The sequence below is a fragment of the Amia ocellicauda genome, chromosome 5 (genome assembly GCF_036373705.1).
Source record: "Amia ocellicauda isolate fAmiCal2 chromosome 5, fAmiCal2.hap1, whole genome shotgun sequence".
In the NCBI taxonomy this organism is placed as follows: domain Eukaryota; kingdom Metazoa; phylum Chordata; class Actinopteri; order Amiiformes; family Amiidae; genus Amia; species Amia ocellicauda.
Window position 1 is genome coordinate 35125575 of NC_089854.1, and position 19677 is coordinate 35145251.

Genomic DNA, 19677 nt, shown 5'->3' on the forward strand with positions numbered 1-19677 from the left:
GCGTCTTCGATTCAAGGAAACGCAATTAAGTTATAAAAGGACTAAATTAGATGCAAGAACACAAGGCCTGTGAAAATGGGACGAGAGAGTCAACTGGCAGAGTTCAGATGAATCCTTCTAGATACGAGAGTAAATGAAACATTGATTTTCAAAATGCTTGTGCTAAATTTGACTCTTGGACGTTAGGAAAAGGTACCTCGTGGTCTTGGCTGGAGAGAGCAGGAAGAGTTATTTTGTAGCGAGGCTTCATTAACATTCATTAAGGCTGTTATACTTCCGAATATAGAACTCACACAAGGTCAGGGTTTGTTATCATGATCCAGCAGTGGCCAGAGGGAAGCAAAACAAAGAGGTCTGCTTCAGTAGCATTTCCCATAGATCCAAGGCTTCACAGAGGCTTGTAGCCTCACCTAGCCCCAATGTATATTTAAGACCCACCTGGTCTCTGGCTTTCCCCTTTATCCCCAGTCATACATACTACACACTTACAGGTCACTGCCTCACATCTCTGATCTGTTCACATTCTTCAATGTTGGGAAACTACTTGCTTAATGTCCTGTACTTCTGAACTTCCTGACAATGGCTCTATAATTATCAGATTTTCTAGCCTCCGATGGACCAACTTCAATTAGTGAAACTTAATATGGATTTCATCTTTTGATGCTCTTCATTACAATAATTCAGATGAGTTAAAAATCTATATGGGTCATTAATGTCAACCCAAGTCCTCTCAAGGTTCCTGTGTGAAGGTGGATCCAGGGCCTTGCATGAGCAAGAGAACCTGCCCTGGCACGGTTTGGATTTCTTCTGCAGTTCAATTATCGATTCTTGAAAAACACACTATCAAAATATCCTATGTGAGCACTAACAAAGAGTAGGTTTGAAACCTCCTCCTCCTTCTTTGTTATTAAAACTATTAATATTAATTTATTTCTTAGCAGGTGCCTTGATGTCTACAGTTGAACCCTGATCCTTTACGATATGTGCAGAGACTATTACCACTTCCATACTTCCATGTGACCTCTATATGATATTGTCAAGACACTGCACTGTTGTTTACCATCTGCTGAACTGGTTTCATAATAAATTGCATTATCCCTCTGGGACATCTCCAGCATTCACTGCTAGATAGAGCAAGGCAGACGATTTTAAACACTACTTTTCAGTAAAGTAACGAGACGTGTTTATTCAGCAAAGCCAAAGATGCATGTTTTATGGGCTTTGATACAGCCATTTTATATATATATAACACAATCACATAGATCTGGTAAAATATGTAAAAACAAGAATGAAGAAATGTTACCAAAAAAATCAAATTGCCAAGAGCTCCAATTTTATTATTAAAATAATATCAATCAGGCAGTTTGAACGTGTATTCAGCTGAAAACGGCATTTCAACAGGGCAGAAAGTATGGGTACACAGATCTTCCTGTGAGTCTCACTTAAGCAGTTCTAGCAGCCTTTGCATGTACCTACCTGAATCTCCATTCCCTGCTCCAGGAGGCGCTTGGCCTGGTTCTCTACCTCCAGTCGAGAGCGGGCAATGAAAAGCAGGTCCGTCTCGATCACATCTATCCCCGACAGATCGACTCCTTGTGACAGGTAATCTGTAACAGATAAGCGGCACACAGTGAGTTACGCATCACTGGAACAGCACTTCCATTTTTGTTAGAGACCCCAATTGCCTAAATGATGCAGACTAAAATCCGGTTTGCTGACCAGCATTGTCACACATGCATGCCATCATTTTATTCTTAGTCTTTTTTAACAGTTCGATTGACCCCTGCAAAAGAGATGCCCAAGAAAAATCAAACCCTTCTTTGGTCATATTGAGTGTTGTTACATTTGAAGGCAAATTGATCACTTTAATGTTCATAAAAAGTTAAGGTTTAATTTCTCTGTAACGGCTAAGCAATAGTTATTTCTTCTTTTTCTCCAAACGCCACATTTACAAGCAACCAAGGCTTTGGGGAGTTGTACAGAGGCACACCCCAGCTGGTTAACATGAGGAACCTGCAAACATATAAGCAGGAAAGTTCAAACCAGAGCGATAAGGTTTTCTTTTCAATTGAAGTAGCAGGGATGAGGTACCATGGGCCCTGTCCTTAAATACGTACAGCAACCTGTTTTCAGCTGGCTACTTTGTTCGGGACACTTCAGACAAAAATCTAATTACTCCAATACGGCTGCCAGTAAAAGCATCCGGATGTCCAGTTTAAACCATCCTTCAAGATGAATCACAGACATGATCCATGTCAGTGCAATGATACCGTCAGCTAATATTTATAAAAGGAAACTGTGGCAGGGGAGTATTCACTACATAATTTTGGCTTATCATCTTACTGCCATTAAACTAATTTAACATCCTAAGCCAGCAGAGCTACAGTTCAGCCCAGCAATCAGCAGGCCTTGCTTCCAGAGGGCGAAGGAGGCAATCCTGCACGGGTGTGTTTCATTAACAACAATACTTATTTCCTTCAATATGGGAACATCCAGTATTGATACAGATTGTGAACATACTCCCCAGAACCTCATGCCTAGATTATATATCTATATATATATCTATATATATAGATATATATATATACACACACACACATTCACACACCACCTCTAACTCAGCTTCCATCCACTGAACTCACCCCACCATAAAAAAAACCCCAAAAAAACATTATTTTCAGAGAATATTCAGATTACGTTATATCAGTGAATTTTTCTTCCAGACCGTGTAATGTTATTATTATTATTATTATTTTTGTCATTTAGCTGACGCTCTTATCCAGGGCGACTTACATTTGTACCCATTTATACAGCCATTTTTACTGGAGCAATCTAAGTAAAGTACTTCGGGTTTTTGAACCCACAGTACTGCCATGATTATGAATGTGTATGATTATGATTTCTGGTATCTTATTTTTTTTTTTCTTTCCTCAAATGTATTCCTCCAGCCCCACAGTGTCAATGTCAGCTCCACCGGAAGTCATTGAACAAACAATCATGGGGAAGGGGGAATAAAAAACAATCCACTCTCTTAAATAAAAGGTCAACCAGGTAATTACAAGATTGTGCTAGCTGTTATATTATGTGTAAACATACAGATAAATTAGTAATAGGTTAAAGAGAAGATTACTTTCACAGCAGTAGCATTTCAGGAGATAGTCAGCTTACAGTTTGAAAAGATTGATCTTATCTAACCAACATTATTGACTTGTTTTTAACAAACAGTAGAAATGAATACCAGCACAGTACAATACAGTTGCCCTACATTTATGAAGTATAACTAACAGTGGTTTTAGCAAGGAATTGGGGTATTTTCCTATATACAAAAAAATGAAAATATAAATAGCTGTATGAATATCAATATGACATGATTCAATAGCATGCATGTCAGAAACAGTTACATTTTATGGTTTCTGCTAAGGAAGAAATCAATGAAATTAGTATAATACAGATGTGCTGCTGATGCATATTGTGTACGATATTGAATAAAAAACTTAATCCTCATTAGGGGGGCATGGACATTTAGAGGCCTTTAGTAACCGTTTAGGTTTCCAGGAGGTCTCAGATAAAATGCCACGAAAAGATTTGTTAACAGGCAAAAAGCTAAAGGAAGGCAGGGCAGATGTATGAAGAAGTGTCTAAGGCCCAGAGAGCAGATTAATAAGGGGTGAAAGCTCACACTTAGGGGGAGGAATCAGTGGAACTCCACAGCTGGGCACACTGCTGCTTTTTTAAATTACAACTGTTTAGTTTCTGCTTTAGTCACTGCACACTGTGTATAGCACTAAACATATGCCAACTTATTTATTAAAGTAACACACATACATGTTTTATGAAAGAAGAACTTTGAACTTTCATTTTCATGCTCATTTAAGTGACACTTAAATGGTTAACATTGACCTTTAAAGGGGTACATTACAACAACTGTTGTTCTTAAATCTATTTACCTCTGCTTCACTGAAATTGTAATGCTTAATATCATGTGGTAGTTTCTCACCTTCAGGCTGATTTTATTTTATTTCATTCAGGGATCATTCATAGTTACATAACAACATATCAATCCATTAGTCTATCAATCAAGTTATGTTTAATAGAGCTCCCTTCACCAACCAAAAATGACACAGTACATCATATGGGCACAGGAACATGAAATATAGAAACAAGACAGTCGGTAACAGGCTAAAATGGAATCCAGTAAAATCTTTTGGCATAGCGTGTTTGTTGATTTGCTGCCGAGGCTGTTTAGAGTGGGCTTCTCAGAGGTGTGCCCGAGACACAGCCGAGGCTGTATATAAAAACAAATGAGATCATGAGATCTGAGGTGAGATGACCTCGAATCTATGGAACCACACATTGATCCTATATCATACTGTGAGCCAGTACTGGTGTAATATGTTCAGAATTTACACCAGAAGAAGTGTGTTTTTCACCCTGAAATCTGACTATAAGGGGTCAACATTTTTTGTTTTCGTATGGTAATCACCACTCTGCCAATTGATTCTCACGTGTTGCAGATCAAGCTTAATAAGGCCATGGAGCCGTAGAAAAACACACAATGGAAAAGATCAATTTTTCTTAGGTTTATCCTCACGAAAAAATTGAAAGAACATGAATGCATCTTCTTTTCAGCCTAAGATTCCTAACCCTCAGTGTTTGTTTTTGACCATCAACCAAAGGAAAAACATACTCTACACTACACTACAACACAATATTTAAGAAATGCCAATATACAATTTATAGTTTAGAGTGATCTATGCGTTTTACCCAGGCAAGCCCTGAGGCATTTGTTCTTTTGCATACCAGGACAAAACAGTGTGAACTTGGAATCCTATGCAATGCACTCCCCTCTCATACACCATGAATCTGCCTCCCCATTTGCGATAGATAGAGAGCTTAGACCATGAGCCTAGACACAAAATATATTTAAATTAACTTTTGTCGTTGCTCAGCTGTGTGAACCTCATGATCTACGTAAGCTTCATCAGTTAATTGCAAGGGCATTTCTCCACTGTCCTGCCATGTTATTGGATGAAACAACATATTTATTGTCAAGTCCTTCAACCCAGAAAGCATGAGGCAGGGTGAGAAAGTGAATACTTGGTGACATTACATTATGGACACTGGCAGCTGCCCTGGGGTTGCCCTTCCGATTACAAAGTGTTTTTACAACACATTTTCAGTGCCTGAACATTTACTCATTAAAACATTACAACAGTTACAGCCAGGTTGTATTATAATAACAACAACAATAATAACAACAATAAATGACAAAACAAAACTGAATGACCTGCAGCAATCTGTAACTTTGTGATGAGGTTTGCTTTCTGACTTTTCTTATATGAATAATACACAACCTTAATGATCGTATTATGACAAAAATAGAAATGGATAAGAACTACATCCCATGCAAGTAATTTAGATCTCTTTGATTAACAGAACATTAAGGGCAATAACTACAAGACACTTCACATCCCCCATATGCCGAATGCACAAATTCTCCCTGCAGGGACGTGAAGTCTTTCCCACGGCTTCTCACAGCTCTTTGACACTGAGCGAAAGCAAACAGATGTTCTGTTCTAAAGGAAGTCCTCGTCTTCTCAGAAGGATTACAGCAAATCAGCCTAGTAAGTTTCTAGCTGAAGGTCCAAAACACTGTCAAGCGCCATCTTCAATTCCAAACAGGAAATTGAACCTTTCAGAAGAGTGACTCTGTTTGTCTTAAGCCCCTGTGGACTTCTATTAGTTATTATCATTAGATATTTTGTGTGACTGTCCTGCTCCAAGGCATACCAATACTTTAGTTCACATATCCACTAAACTGTAGATGTCTGTATAGAATAAACATGTTGCACAAACACACTCCACAGCTTTTGCTTGGTAGGTAAATTATAATTCTCCTTATCATCAAATATACATTGTGATTTAGATTTGTATTATGAGAGTGATATCGCCTTTCAGGTTGTCCCCTTCCCAGCTTGTCTTTGTCAGAGACTGCGTACTGTATTCCTAAAGGATACCTAAGCAGGATATATTGGAAAGATAATTAATAACTGAAAAGAATCCTTACTCATATTAAGATTACATAACGTGTTTCAGGCCTCTACTTTAAATGATTAATAAACAAATGCATTTCCAGTAACTCCACTCTACTGAAGCACCATTGAAATGCAAAACCTTGTGATCTGCCTCCTGAGTAAAAAAAAAAAATGATTTAGTCACAGTCAGGTTTCAAGTGTACATTTATAAGCAGTTAGATGCTTCACTGTTTTATTTAAAGTGATCACAGTGACTGGGGTATGTGCTGGACTGTGAGCTGTGTTGTACATCACTGAAGATTGTGAACAGAAATCCACTAACTTTAAATCCTGTAGCTGCAGATGTGGGTGGGTAAAGTTGAGCTTAATTCTTTCAAATCTGGTCAAATCCACTTTGTAATAACTTATTTTTTGTTGGGGTTTGAAGCACAGCCCAACATCTGTTATCCTGAACTGCAAAAACTCGTCAGCGCCTTGAGAAGCATCCTTTCCCTTGTATTGACCTGCAATGCAATGACCTTCTTGTATGTGCTCTGCCTGTTTCTCATCATTAGGTTTGTTTAGAAGAAGAATAAAAGAGAGGGAGAAAGGCCACAAACTGAACTCAAAGCAGCTTGAATGTCACACTTGGTATGAAGTTCATGGAGAAACTCAAAATATTTTTCCACTAAAAACCAAGTGATCTTTGAAGTGAGCCAGCAATACATCAAATCTGTATAATGCAATACATAATCCTTGTCAATAAAGTAATATTAAAGAAAGAATCCTTTACAATCAGCCCTACAGGCTATCTGCATATTTTGCACTGGTTATATACTTTATATATACACATTTTATCATAAGCCTATCAATCCACTGCTGGATGAAGGCCTCCCCAAAATGTTTCCACTTCTATAACTGTGCCTAAAAAACACCAGCACACACTATGAAAAGAGCGGAGTTTTAAGGCCAGAGCTCAAGAATAGCATCATACTTTGTCAAAGGCTTGAATGAAATTAGAATGAACCCAGACATCAAGGATTGGAAACCTGCCTCAGAGATGAGTTGGCCCACATAATCTTTGAAACAGAAATGTGATTTTAAGGAGCTCACAGAAATGAAGCTTCATATAGCAGTACATTCTCGTTGTGTGCCAGCAAGGGAAGACTTTGATGTGTAAGAAGACACACAGACTGGCGAAAGGATATAAGATTAAGTCACATCTGGAACAATTACCTTAACCGCTAAAACAAAGATTACAAATGGGGCATAAGAAGGAGCACGCCACGCACTGGCTCCAGCTATTCCCCATAGATCAGAGCAAGAGACCCTGGATACACCATGTTTGTTTCCTCTTTGCAATTCAGAAACTGTTCTTAACTTAGTTTCTTAGCTTCAGTAATTGTTAGGACAAGATGGTGGCCTAGAGGAATCGCCCAAAGAATCGGGCCTTTTCACACACTTGCGTCTCACTCCTCTGAGGTTCACACTCCTCCTGCTCGAACTGAGAGACACTTCGACAACCTCACAAAGGATGATCAGTCTCTTTCCTTTTCCCAGTGAAACGTATAATGTAACCATGGGGATTCTACTACTACTACTAGCCTGTATGCGAAAGGGTTAAACAAAACTTGCACTGACCAATCACTGAAGGGGTGAGTGTTCTGAATGCTCTGTGAAATCCCACAGCTCCAAGGGCCAGGGAGGGAGGAAAATAAAAATGCGGTTCTGCTTGATTAGCGAACAAATGCAAATGTTGGAATTAAAATAGGAAGCACAAGGGGAAAGGCATTAATGTAGAGTGCAAACGCCTCGTTTCGGCAGACTCGGTGGAGCGTGTATATCAGACCAAACACTTAAATGATTAATCAAATGCTCTGCAAGATCAGGGCCAAGGGAGAAGGAGAGAGTAATTATGAGAATAATCACTAATCATTGTATTTTTCTACTTCAATTCCCAGTCTCTTTCCCTTATTTACGTTCGCAGTCATGGAATAATCGTGCTCAATACAAATGGCTTTGGCCTTTCCAGAAACCCACAGTGCTAACATATGTTCAGTAAAGAAAATTACAGCATTCTAAGAAAATTAAGATTTGTTGTTTTTTCTTTGAATATTAGCTCACTTGTATCTATTTTGCATTGAAGGTATCCACCAAAGTAATAAAACAATAAATTAATATGAATAATAATTGTAATTGTGTCACACGTTAGGTTTAACAATTTTTATTTTAAGTGTATTTCTTTTCATGATCACTGACCATGGAATTTAGTTTTCGTCATGATTGTTTGAGTTCATAAATACTGTCATTTTAAGAGAATACTGAAGCCCTAATTATCCTTACCTAACATCATTCCTGTGTGTTTTATCACGTAATCGCGCTCCAGGGCAGTGTTTCGCTTACAGACACTTTTGTTTCAAACATGGTGGATGTGTACACATTAATTAAATAGGGCCCTTGGTGTTATGGTTGTAGCGAGGACCGGGTTTAATAATTCCCCACTGGAGTGAAAAGGGGCGAGAAACTGGATAAACTAAATCTATATAATATACAGTATTGTGCAAAAGTTTTAGGCAGGTGTGAAAAAATGCTATAAAGAAAGAATGCTTTCAGAAACAGACATGGTAATAGATTATATTTATCAATTAACAAAATGCAAAGTGAGTGAACAGAAGCAAAATCTACATCAAATCAATATTTGGTGTGACCACCCTTTGCTTTCAAAACGGCATCAATTCTTCCCGGCAGGTAGGTTGGCCCAAACATCTTGGAGAACTAACCACAGTTCTTCTGTGGATTTAGGCAGCCTCAGTTACTTCTCTCTTTTCATGTAATCCCAGACAGACTTGATGATGTTGAGATCAGGGCTCTGTGGGGGCCATACCATCACTTCCAGGACTCCTTGTTCTTCTTTACGCTGAAGATAGTTCTTAATGACTGTTGCTGTATGTTTGGGGTTGTTGTCATGCAGCAGAATAAATTTGGGGCCAATCAGATGCTTCCCTGATGGTATTGCATGATGGATCTGCCTGTACTTCTCATTGAGGAGAGGAGACCATTCATTCTGACCAAATCCCCAACTGCATTTGCAGAAATGCAGCCCCAAACTTGCAAGGAACCTCCACCATGCTTCACTGTTGCCTGCAGACACTAATTCGTGTACTTCTCTCCAGGCCTTCGGCGAACAAACTGCCTTCTGCTACAGCCAAATATTTCAAATTTTGACTCATCAGTCCAGAGCACCTGCTGCCATTTTTCTGCACCCCAGATCCTGTGTTTTCGTGCATAGTGGAGTCACTTGGCCTTGTTGCCACGTCGGAGGTATGGCTTTTTGGCCGCAAGTCTTCCATGAAGGCGACTTCTGACCAGACTTCTCCTCTGGACAGTAGATGGGTGTACCAGGGTCCCACTGTTTTCTGCCAGTTCTGAGCTGATGGCACAGCTGGACATCTTCCAATTGTGAAAGGAAGTAAGCATGATGTGTCTTTCATCTGCTGCAGTAAGTTTCCTTGGCCGACCACTGCGTCTACGGTCCTCAACGTTGCCCGTTTCTTTGTGCTTCTTCAAAAGAGCTTGGACAGCACATCTGGAAACCCCTGTCTATCCCAAGCAGAAATGTCAAGGCAGACCTTGCTGATGCAGTAGAACTACCTTGTGTCTTGTTGCTGTGCTCAGTCTTGCCATGGTGTATGACTTTTGACAGTAAACGGTCTTCAGCAACCACACCTTGTTAGTTGAGTTTGGCTGTTCCTCCCCCAGTTTTATTCCTCCTACACAGCTGTTTCTGTTTCAGTGAATGATTGTGTTTCAACCTACATATTGAATTGATGATCATTAGCACCTGTTTGGTATAATTGTTTAATCATACAACGGACGATATCCCTACAAAACCCTGATTTTGTGCATGTGCACCTAGAAGAATTGATGCTGTTTTGAAGGCAAAGGGTGGTCACATCAAATATGGATTTCATTTAGATTTTCCTTCTGTTCACTTAATTTGCATTTAGTTAATTGATAAATATAACCTATTAACATGTCTATTTTTGAAAGCATTCTTACTTTAAAGCATTTTTTCATACCTGCCTAAAAGTTTTTCACTGTATGTATGAGTATAGCCCTGTATGTATATGTATAGCCCTATGATGGATTGGCGTGTCCCGTGCAGGGTTTGCCCAGCCTTGTGCAACATTTCCAGCGGGTTAGGCTCCTGCTCACCATGACCCTCTAATGGATGAAGCGGCTATGAAAACGGATGGATATCCAGGAGATGTACAATCATTTTAAAGTGAACACTCTACTAGGTCTAGGGGAGTCATTGTAAGAGGCCCACATACACAGTAAGCACTGCTATAGTGATACAAGCAGTACATGCAGTCTAACAAAAATGTAAATTTTTCAATTATGTAATAAGTACAAGGAGGATTTTTTAATTATTTTTTTTAATCCTAAGTAATGAATTTAAAGTTTCCGAACACATGCATTATACTGGGACATTAAAGCAGTAAAGATTTAGGCTATGTGATATTTATGATGCTGATGTGTTGTCACTTATTAGTGTTATAACCTTTAAGAATCCAAAGGATTAGCACAGTGTGCTATTATAATACTGTAGTGAGTGGTAATTTCTGATGGTAAATGGCTACAGATCACAATATGCTGACACTCACTGATAAGGTGATGGTAAGTTTTGTATGGCCCCAAGTGTGAGTCTGTGACTCTTTTCATGCATGGGAATGCACTACACAAATAAAAACAAATCACATTATGGAAGAACATAACAACAGGTCTTTCCTATTAAAAATTATGAACCGTAAAATATTTTCTGTAGCAAACCTTTAAGTATATAAAGTACTACAGTAAATATTTCAATAAAATTTGGCAAACAACAGTGTAATGTGAATATGAGAAAGGATCCAATTTTGAAACTCAACAAGCACTGCATGAGTGTAAATTCTCCCAACTTCGGTGGTCACCTGTAGTAAATGTTATTTGTGAAAACAAAGGCTGGTCCCTGTTTTGATTTCACACAGTAAATTAAACCAATTAAATTAATGGACAGCTGCAATTTCTCCTGCAATCTGACGGCAAAAGTAATTAAAACTATCAAATCAAATTATCAATTTTCTTTTACTGCAAAAATGTTTAAATCCAGTAACATTTTTTTTTTTGGAACCACTGTGAGAAACATTTTAATCTTAAACAGGCTGATATTAATATTTAATGTGCTACCCAGTGGTAAAAATGCATACGCACTTGAGTGTCTCAGCACAACTGTTGTAGCCCAGTTTGTTCCATCAATCATGTACGTACAAGACCCTGTAGTCTAAAGGCAACCTACCACAATTCCCCTTCCCTTTAACACAGAAAGATACAAACTTGATACTTGTATCAATACTGAGAAAGCAGCAGCAGTTTCACTTTTACCAGCAAAAAACAAAAATAATTAAAAGTAAAATCAAACAAAGCAAAAACTAGGAAGGGAAAAAATAAAATAAAGATTAAATGAAAAGAACAATGCAGCCTCCTATACAGAGAAGACAGGGTTAAGCCCATTATGATAGACCAATCACAACAGGAGCGTGCACTGCAATTCTCTGCAGTGAGGCAAAGAAACAAGTCAAGCTGTCATTCTGCAAGAGCTGCCTGCCCTACAGCCACTGTGTGAAACATTTTTCACTTTGGGGAGACGACTGGATCTGAATGTTGTCTCCAGAGACATGATGGCTTCAGCACGTTAAATTACTTTCATTACGCATTTTCAGACATGTATTGATTTTCCCCGAACAGAAGCGAGAGCAGAAGCAGGAGCACAAGCAGCAGGAGCTGCCAAACAATTGTAACAGGTTCACTGCATTTCTGCAATAGCAAGCGCTGTGGAGCAGGAGAATGGAAGCGGGGCATGTGTCTTTAAATCCCTGACACTCAATCGCAATTTTGGATGTTGTTAAAATTCAGGACACATGGAAACAAGAGGGATGGTGAAGAGATCTGAATGGACTACTTCAGGAGCATGCAATTATAGATTTCCAAAGCAGTTCTGTTGCAAGGTAATGATTTACTCTCTTGTATTCCCAAAAAAAAGACCATGGGGTTTATAGAATTGTGTTTTGAGAACTCATGTAGCAATTGCAGATACAAAGCTAGTAAATTTGAGTAAAATAACATCAAAAGATGTGGACAAAAACTAGCAAAATCGTCACAATTTTTAGCAATTCATAAACAAAATTTAAGGATTTTACTACAAAGAAAAATGTGCTTTTGAAACAAATTGCAGTCAGGGAAACACATTAAAACCTATTCTTAATTTCTCTCTCTCACTGTCTATATATGCATGCACCTACATTCATGCCCACAAACATTTGTGCATATATCGCTCCAATACTAAATAAAATATATATGTAATGTTTTCAAAGCACATTTGTATTTAGTACAATTTTAAATGACATACCAAACTATATTAACTCTAAAGGTGTTCATTTTGAAGTAAACACTTCAGCGTTTTTTTTTTTTAATGTATATCCTCGAGAATATTTGCATGAATGTCACGAACACTGTGAAATGCAATTGTTACATTTAAAGAATCATTCTATACCAGACTGTAGCCATATAGAAAAGCAGCAGTGCAAGATAACAGCAATCCTAAACATGTCCTAATCATCAGTGCTAAACAGTGTTTTTCACTAATCTTCACAGATGTGTCTTTTGTCCATCTGTTTCCAAAATGTAAGTTTTCTTTCCAAATACGAGTTAAAAATATATTAAAATATGCTAGATTAATGAGAAAATACTTAAATCTCTGCAGACACAACCCACATACCTCCCATTACAGGTTAATGGAGAAGAAAACTGCATTTAAAATTAGAGCAGAAAACCAGTGATTCTCATAGGATGAATTTGTAAAATGCAGAACCAAAGCTGCAACTTCTACACACTCCTACCGTTTTAAATCCTTAGACAATTTCCGAGTGCCTGTAAGGGGAAGATTTTAATATTATATAACCCTGGTGCGTTACGTTTGGTTTGTCAATCCATTCGGTAAATTAACTCGACTCCGTTGATGTAAAACAGCAGCAGCTTCACCGTGAAGGACACTCTGAAAGTTGCCCGGTTGACAAACCGCCTGAGACCTGAAGCACAGGACCACGCACAGAAACAGGCTCTTCTGTAGTTCAGCGTCCCTGGAGGTCCTGGCCCATTGTGGTTCATACTTTACATGTATATTGTACTTGTGTGTGTGTGTATATATATATATATTCATACACACACACACACACACACACACACACACACACATATAAACACATCATGTATATCTGTATGTAAGGTATACACAGAGCAGGCTGGTAGCTCCAAGGACGGCACAATGGCTGGAGTGGTGCTGAGGCCCGAGGTGAGGCTGCTGTTCTGTGTACTAATTAAATTACTAATTCATGTATTGATTAGTGGGATTAAGTTCATCTGCATCCATGGTGTGTGTGTGTGTGTGTATTTATATTATATATACACACACAATAATATAACTATTCATGTATGTAACTACACACATACATATACACAAAATTATGATATACTTCTACAAACATACATATACAGATATATGAGAAACCCTTTATTGTAGTACTCTCTCACCAGATAGTCTATAGGAAACATAATAAAGCATATTACTTAAGACTTTTTTTAATGTTCATGCATGCTTTATATGCACACACATGCATGCATACACATATATTACACATTATACAACAATAAAAACTAAAATTGAAACCACTTTGCGCTACTGAACCTTGTGCTTCATATGCTCAACATAAAAAATAAAAATCAAGAGGGTTGCATTATTTTTCAACACTGTTTTCAGTGTGCAAATACTATGTGGTCACATTACGGTGCTGATTTATAAATAACTTGCTTAGGACTATCAGTTACAAGAATTTCTGATGGATCTAATTAACTGTCTTCTCTATTAATTTCCAGGATATACATAATGAACTATGAAAGATAAAGAACACAATCATCATGGCCTTTATTATGGATTATGTCTACACTGGCTCCAGAAAGTCCACGCACCGCACAAATAATTAGAGCATAAATTAGACTGGTCATCTGCTGGGAACACAGGCTTCTTGCAGCAAATACGAGTGATTTCATTTTCCCTTGATGGAGACAATCTTCCCGTGAACAGTTTCTCTGCAACATCCCTTTTCACGTCGCTGACAAGATGTTCAAAGAGGAAGACGTTCTTATTAACAATTCAATGCAGTGCAATGGTCAATAGGCCTTTCAAGATTGCAAAACAAAACAAAGCAAAAGGACTGTGAAGCATCAATTAGCTGGCTGTGGTTCTTCTGCTCACTCGGTGGCCTCAATCTTAATAAAGCAACATGCAAATCTTGTGCCCAGCTAACCAAAGCCTGTACTTCTGTCCTGGTTTTCTATTAAACTGCTTTGACACAATGGCTGAGAACAATGTTGTAAGAAGAATTTGTTTGTTAACATATGTTTGAACTATGAAAATGAGCTCACAGTGCATTTAAAACAAACAAACAAGGTACTTCAAGGAGTAAGCTGTCGGATACAAAATGCACATCTTATCTATGGGCTTTGAACGGGAAAAATCTACATTTGTAAAATGTATATATACTCTGCATTACTTTATTTTCAATTGCCTGGAAATACAGTACATTTGAAAACAGAAGATGTCTTGGACACTTTACTCATGGTCTCACGAGATGCAAAAAAAGTAAATAACAAAGGACTTTTAAGTTTCACTGGTTTGTAAAATGGAAACGTACAAAACGTAAGAAAATTAATGTCGCATCTCATTTCAAGAGCTTAATACTTAACCCAACAACTGTCCTGTTAGGCTGAAACAGGTTGCATAGTGAGGCAAATCAATGAAGGGAACAAGAATGAAGAAAATGGATATGTTCAGATATAAAGACACCATGTATAAATTGCCGTGCATCATCTTTAGCCCAGTTACAGCCTCCTGAGGCTGAGAAGACACTCAGGGGAAAGGTAAGTCAGAACCTGCATGAACCCAATCCTTTCCCAGCATTCCTTATGAAAGCCAGGAACCCTCCCTGCCTTTTGCTCGTCAGCTTCTGCAACACAATCATTTCCACCAAAATTCCCTCAACACATCTGGTCTATGACCTCCTCTTAGAGAGAGAGAAAGGGGGAGTGCAAATACTTTGGCTCATATATAATTCTTAAGAGACATCTGGTGTTGAATACAAAATACAAGACCACTGCATTCAATTTTCATAACCTGTGTTAAAATGACTACAATGTAAAACATTATTTTAAAATTCTAAGCAAAAGAGAATTATCTGTAGAAACGTACATTGTAATCCTTTCTGCAAAACCTATTTGTATACAGTGCACTTACAGTACAAATGCTATGTATTCAATTATATATATATATATATATATATATATATATATATATATATATATATATATATATATATATATATATATAATATTGCAACTGCTGGCTAATATTAATGTAGCAATATACATTTTCCAGCGGTATCGATGTATCCATAAATTATTGAATATGATGCTACTTATTCTGTGTATGGCATTAAAAACACACACTCTATTATTGACTTCATGGTTAATAAAAGTCAGAGCAGCATTGCACACATTGCTGTCCTTCAAGAATCATTACTTTCCTGATCTTCAAATCATGGAAGGGCTTCATTATGCCAAAAATGCCTGATTTCTGTTGAAACCATTAAGCACTTGGATGCTGTATAGTTGCAGACTGCCGTTATTGGGATGATTTTCTATCCATAGTCTTCATGGGTAAACTACTTTTCATACATCATGTAAAATAATAACAACTAATAATAATAACGTATTGTTAAATTAAGTTTAATGAATTCCGGTATGAAAACCTTTGAAATAAGACAATTGTGACTTCAGGATTCTAAAACTCTTTATAATTGTCTCCATCATGTAAAAGTTGCAGAAGTAAACCTGGAAAACTTCACACATTGAAGTATTTCTCTGAAAGTCCACAGTAAATGAGATGCCAATTAAAATGATTGCACTAATACATGAAAAATAATCCTTATTTGCAGGATAATGCATATCCCCCCGGCGCTGGAAGTCACCATGCAGTCGGAAAACAACGTCACTGTACTTGACAACACTGAATATATCAGCAGCGATATGGATCAGGCCTTGCCATACCCAATGAGCTTTCAGGTTTCCCTTACCGGATTTCTTATGGTGGAAATTGTCTTGGGACTTAGCAGCAACTTGACAGTGCTTGTCCTTTACTGCATGAAGTCCAACCTGATCAACTCGGTCAGTAACATTGTCACCATGAATCTGCATGTGCTGGATGTCATCATCTGCGTGGGCTGCATCCCTCTCACCATCGTGATCACCCTGCTGTCCCTGGAGAGCAACACCGCCCTAGTCTGCTGCTTCCACGAGGCCTGCGTCTCCTTTGCCAGCGTGGCCACAGCAGTCAACGTGCTGGCCATCACCCTGGACCGCTACGACATTTCGGTGAAGCCGGCAAACCGCATCCTCACCATGGGCCGGGCAGTGATGCTGCTGACAGTGATCTGGATCATCTCCTTCTTCAGCTTCCTCATACCGTTCATGGAGGTCAGCTTTTTCAGCCTTCAGCATGACAAGCCCAAGCAGAACGCCAGCACGCCACTGGGCATGGACGCAGCCAATGAGTACTTCACAGAGCCGGGCCTCTACTACCACCTCATCGCTCAGATCCCCATTTTCATCTTCACCGCCATCGTCATGCTCATCACTTACTCCAAAATACTCCAGGCCCTCAACATCAGGATTGGCACCCGGTTCTCTGCGGCGCAGAAGAAGAAAGCCCGCAAGAAAAAGACCATCTCCATGACGACACAGCATGAAACCACAGACGTGTCGCAGAGCAGCGGGGGACGCAATGCGATGTTTGGGGTACGGACTTCCGTGTCGGTCATCATCGCTCTGAGGAGAGCCGTGAAGAGACACCGAGAGCGGCGGGAGAGGCAGAAGAGGGTCTTTAGGATGTCCCTCTTAATCATCTCCACCTTCCTCCTGTGCTGGACCCCCATCACCGTTTTAAACACAGTTATCCTGAGCATGGGGCCTAGTGACCTCTTGGTCAGGCTGAGACTTGGCCTTCTTGTGATGGCTTACGGAACCACCGTCTTTCACCCTCTGCTGTACGCTTTCACGAGACAGAAGTTTCAGAAAGTGCTCAAGAGCAAAATGAAGAAGAGGGTGGTGTCCATTGTGGAGGCTGACCCACTGCCCAACAACGCTGTAATTCACAACTCGTGGATCGACCCAAAGCGGAACAAAAAGGTGACCTTTGAAGACAACGAAGTCAGACAGAAATGTCTAGTGACTGAAGACGTGGAATAGGCAACTGAATGTTTTAACGCCATTAATTCCAATCAGGTAACCACGCATCACAATGGGAACCATTAATCCAAAGCAGTTATGTAAATACAACTGTTATACATGTACAAATACAGAGATAATATATTACTATTTATTGTTTGAAGGGGGAAAAAGGTTTCATACAGAAGTCATTCACAACGTGCTGTAGATATTTCATGTATTATTATTACTGCAGCTATACACTATGTACATAAGGCTTGTATATATTATATATGTATATATAAAAAAGACAAGCATTATAACTCTGTCCCTTTATAATAAATAGCTTTGAACTGGAAAAAAGACTGTGCTACAATCAAAACATCCATTCTTACTGCACTGAAAATTAGACTATTATACTGTAGCAACATCAGGGAAACAAATGGCACACGGGCGGTCAGCTGTGAGTAAAGATTTTATTATTCAGTCCCCCTCCCCCCTAATTCCTCCTGCTCCAGCCTCATCGTTTAATACAGAAGGATCTAGACAGGCTTTCAAAGCAGAAAACACACAGAAGGAAAGCACAACGAAACAGCAACAGGAACATTTGAATTAGTGTGTATCTTTCATGAAGTATGCAGGACATTATTTTGATGATTTGAACCCTACTAAAAATAAATGACTTTAAACATAATTAAAAAAAACTAACAATTGTAGGCTAGTGAGCTTTCTTGCTAGAAGATCTTGATAGTTGTTGCGACTGTATCTGTTGAAAATGTTGTGATGAAAATAAGCGAGTGACTTCAATATGATCAGCATTAGTATATCTCATACTGCCATAATGGTGTGAATCTGCTTACCAAAAGAAATCATATTTTTAACCTTTCAAGTGGTTAGCCAACAGTGCTTGGTCGGTTAACGCAACAAATATCTATGACAGAACTGAGTTGTAGCCAAGGTAGATGCATTTTAATTTTAAGGACCCTAGTTAAAGCTATTTCTCAAAGAACACCAAATTATCTATGTTAAAGACATATTATAAAGGCATATTTGTACATCTATAATTGTCCCTTTATTTTCCATGGCTTTAATTTTGGCTTGCGCACCAAACACCTTCACTGTCTGAATTTTCTACTACTGTAAATCAAACGTTCACATTCACGTTGTGTGGAAAACATTGTTTGTTTGTTTGTTTGTTTTAGATCTGGAAAAGATTGTACAATTAAATGTGAGAACATACTAGATACCGAGATGATCAATTCCTGTCTGTCTGCATTTTGGATATATTCACCAATAGAAATGGTCATGCTCACTTGAGAAATACATTCCTTTCCAAACCTTTGGAATTTAAAAGTCGTTTGGTGATTTCATTAAAGAAGTAAGATTATATGGTGCGGGGGGGGACAAAGAAGCAGCACCTTTACATTATGCATGGCTCTCCTTAAAAATGTATCTATGTGATTCTAGAAGCAACACCAGTGCATAGCCTTTGAATGAAGAACAAGGGGTAAAGTCAATGCTGATCTCTTGCAAGTGGTGGAAAAATGTTTGTATTCATAACATGTGCAGCTATTGCAGATAAAGGAGGAACCACAGGGAGCAGATTTAAAAAGTAGTTATTTTTCAATATTAAAAAAAAGATCACTTTTGTCATTTTCCATATAAGAACAGAAGCGAGTCACGGACCACACTGAAAAGGGGAAACCGCACACTGACACTGCAATGCTCCATCAAAAGGATGTCTCGTTAGTTCCAGTTGGAAGAAATCTAAATAAGATCTGACTTGGGTGTAGCATCACTGAGAGTTGCTGGGGAAGCAGTGGGGGAAAAAAAACTAAAAAACATACTCTTTACATAAATCAAACTGATATTGACTGCATGAGAGGACAACTTATGAACCTACTCCACACACAGCGAGCACATAAAAGGTTTATCCAGACACATATACAGCAGCTGGTCACCTTCACCATGGTAACACTGCCAGCTAATTCATTAGCATGAGCACCATTTTATATTTCGGTCAGATATTCACACAATTGTCCAAAAGAAGAAAAACTAAACATTTAAATCCTGTCTCATACAGGGGGATGAAGACAAGCAAGAGTACATGGTCTAAATTCAGAGGTTATATGGTGGAAAGAAGCAGCCATTAGTGAAATATGGCCAACCTCCCCATAACACGATGCTACAACCCACTATTCCCAAGTGATCAGGTCAAGTAGGCTTTGCAGAGGAAGAAAGCATCCACAGTTCGTCTCTTTCGTCACAAATAATCGGTGTCCCTGAAATCTCACAGCACCACCCAATG

General features: G+C 38.7%; 2 protein-coding genes across 3 annotated transcripts in view; one reads left to right on the top strand and one right to left on the bottom strand.

The window, feature by feature from the left end:
• Nucleotides 1–19677, bottom strand: part of cog5 (component of oligomeric golgi complex 5) — a 93066-nt gene that overhangs the window by 50159 nt on the left and 23230 nt on the right. The window contains exon 8 of the mRNA XM_066704928.1: nt 1477–1607. Coding sequence (XP_066561025.1) covers nt 1477–1607 — 131 coding nt within the window. The remainder of the gene's footprint in view (nt 1–1476; nt 1608–19677) is intronic.
• gpr22a (G protein-coupled receptor 22a) lies at nt 11653–18621 on the top strand. 2 transcript variants are annotated; one of them, XM_066704926.1, is made up of 3 exons: nt 11653–12061; nt 13986–15029; nt 16103–18621. In XM_066704926.1, exon 3 carries the CDS (start codon nt 16107–16109, stop codon nt 17409–17411), a length of 1305 nt encoding a protein of 434 aa, XP_066561023.1. In that variant the 5' UTR covers nt 11653–12061; nt 13986–15029; nt 16103–16106; the 3' UTR covers nt 17412–18621. The 2 variants fall into 2 exon arrangements, with proteins under 2 accessions (XP_066561023.1, XP_066561024.1); XM_066704927.1 differs by lacking the exon at nt 11653–12061 and having other exon boundaries at nt 13793–15029.

What these genes read in the sequence shown, in the direction of transcription:
- gpr22a (XM_066704926.1), top strand. Translation starts at nt 16,107, where the DNA reads ATGCATATCCCCCCGGCGCTGGAAGTCACCATGCAGTCGGAAAACAAC.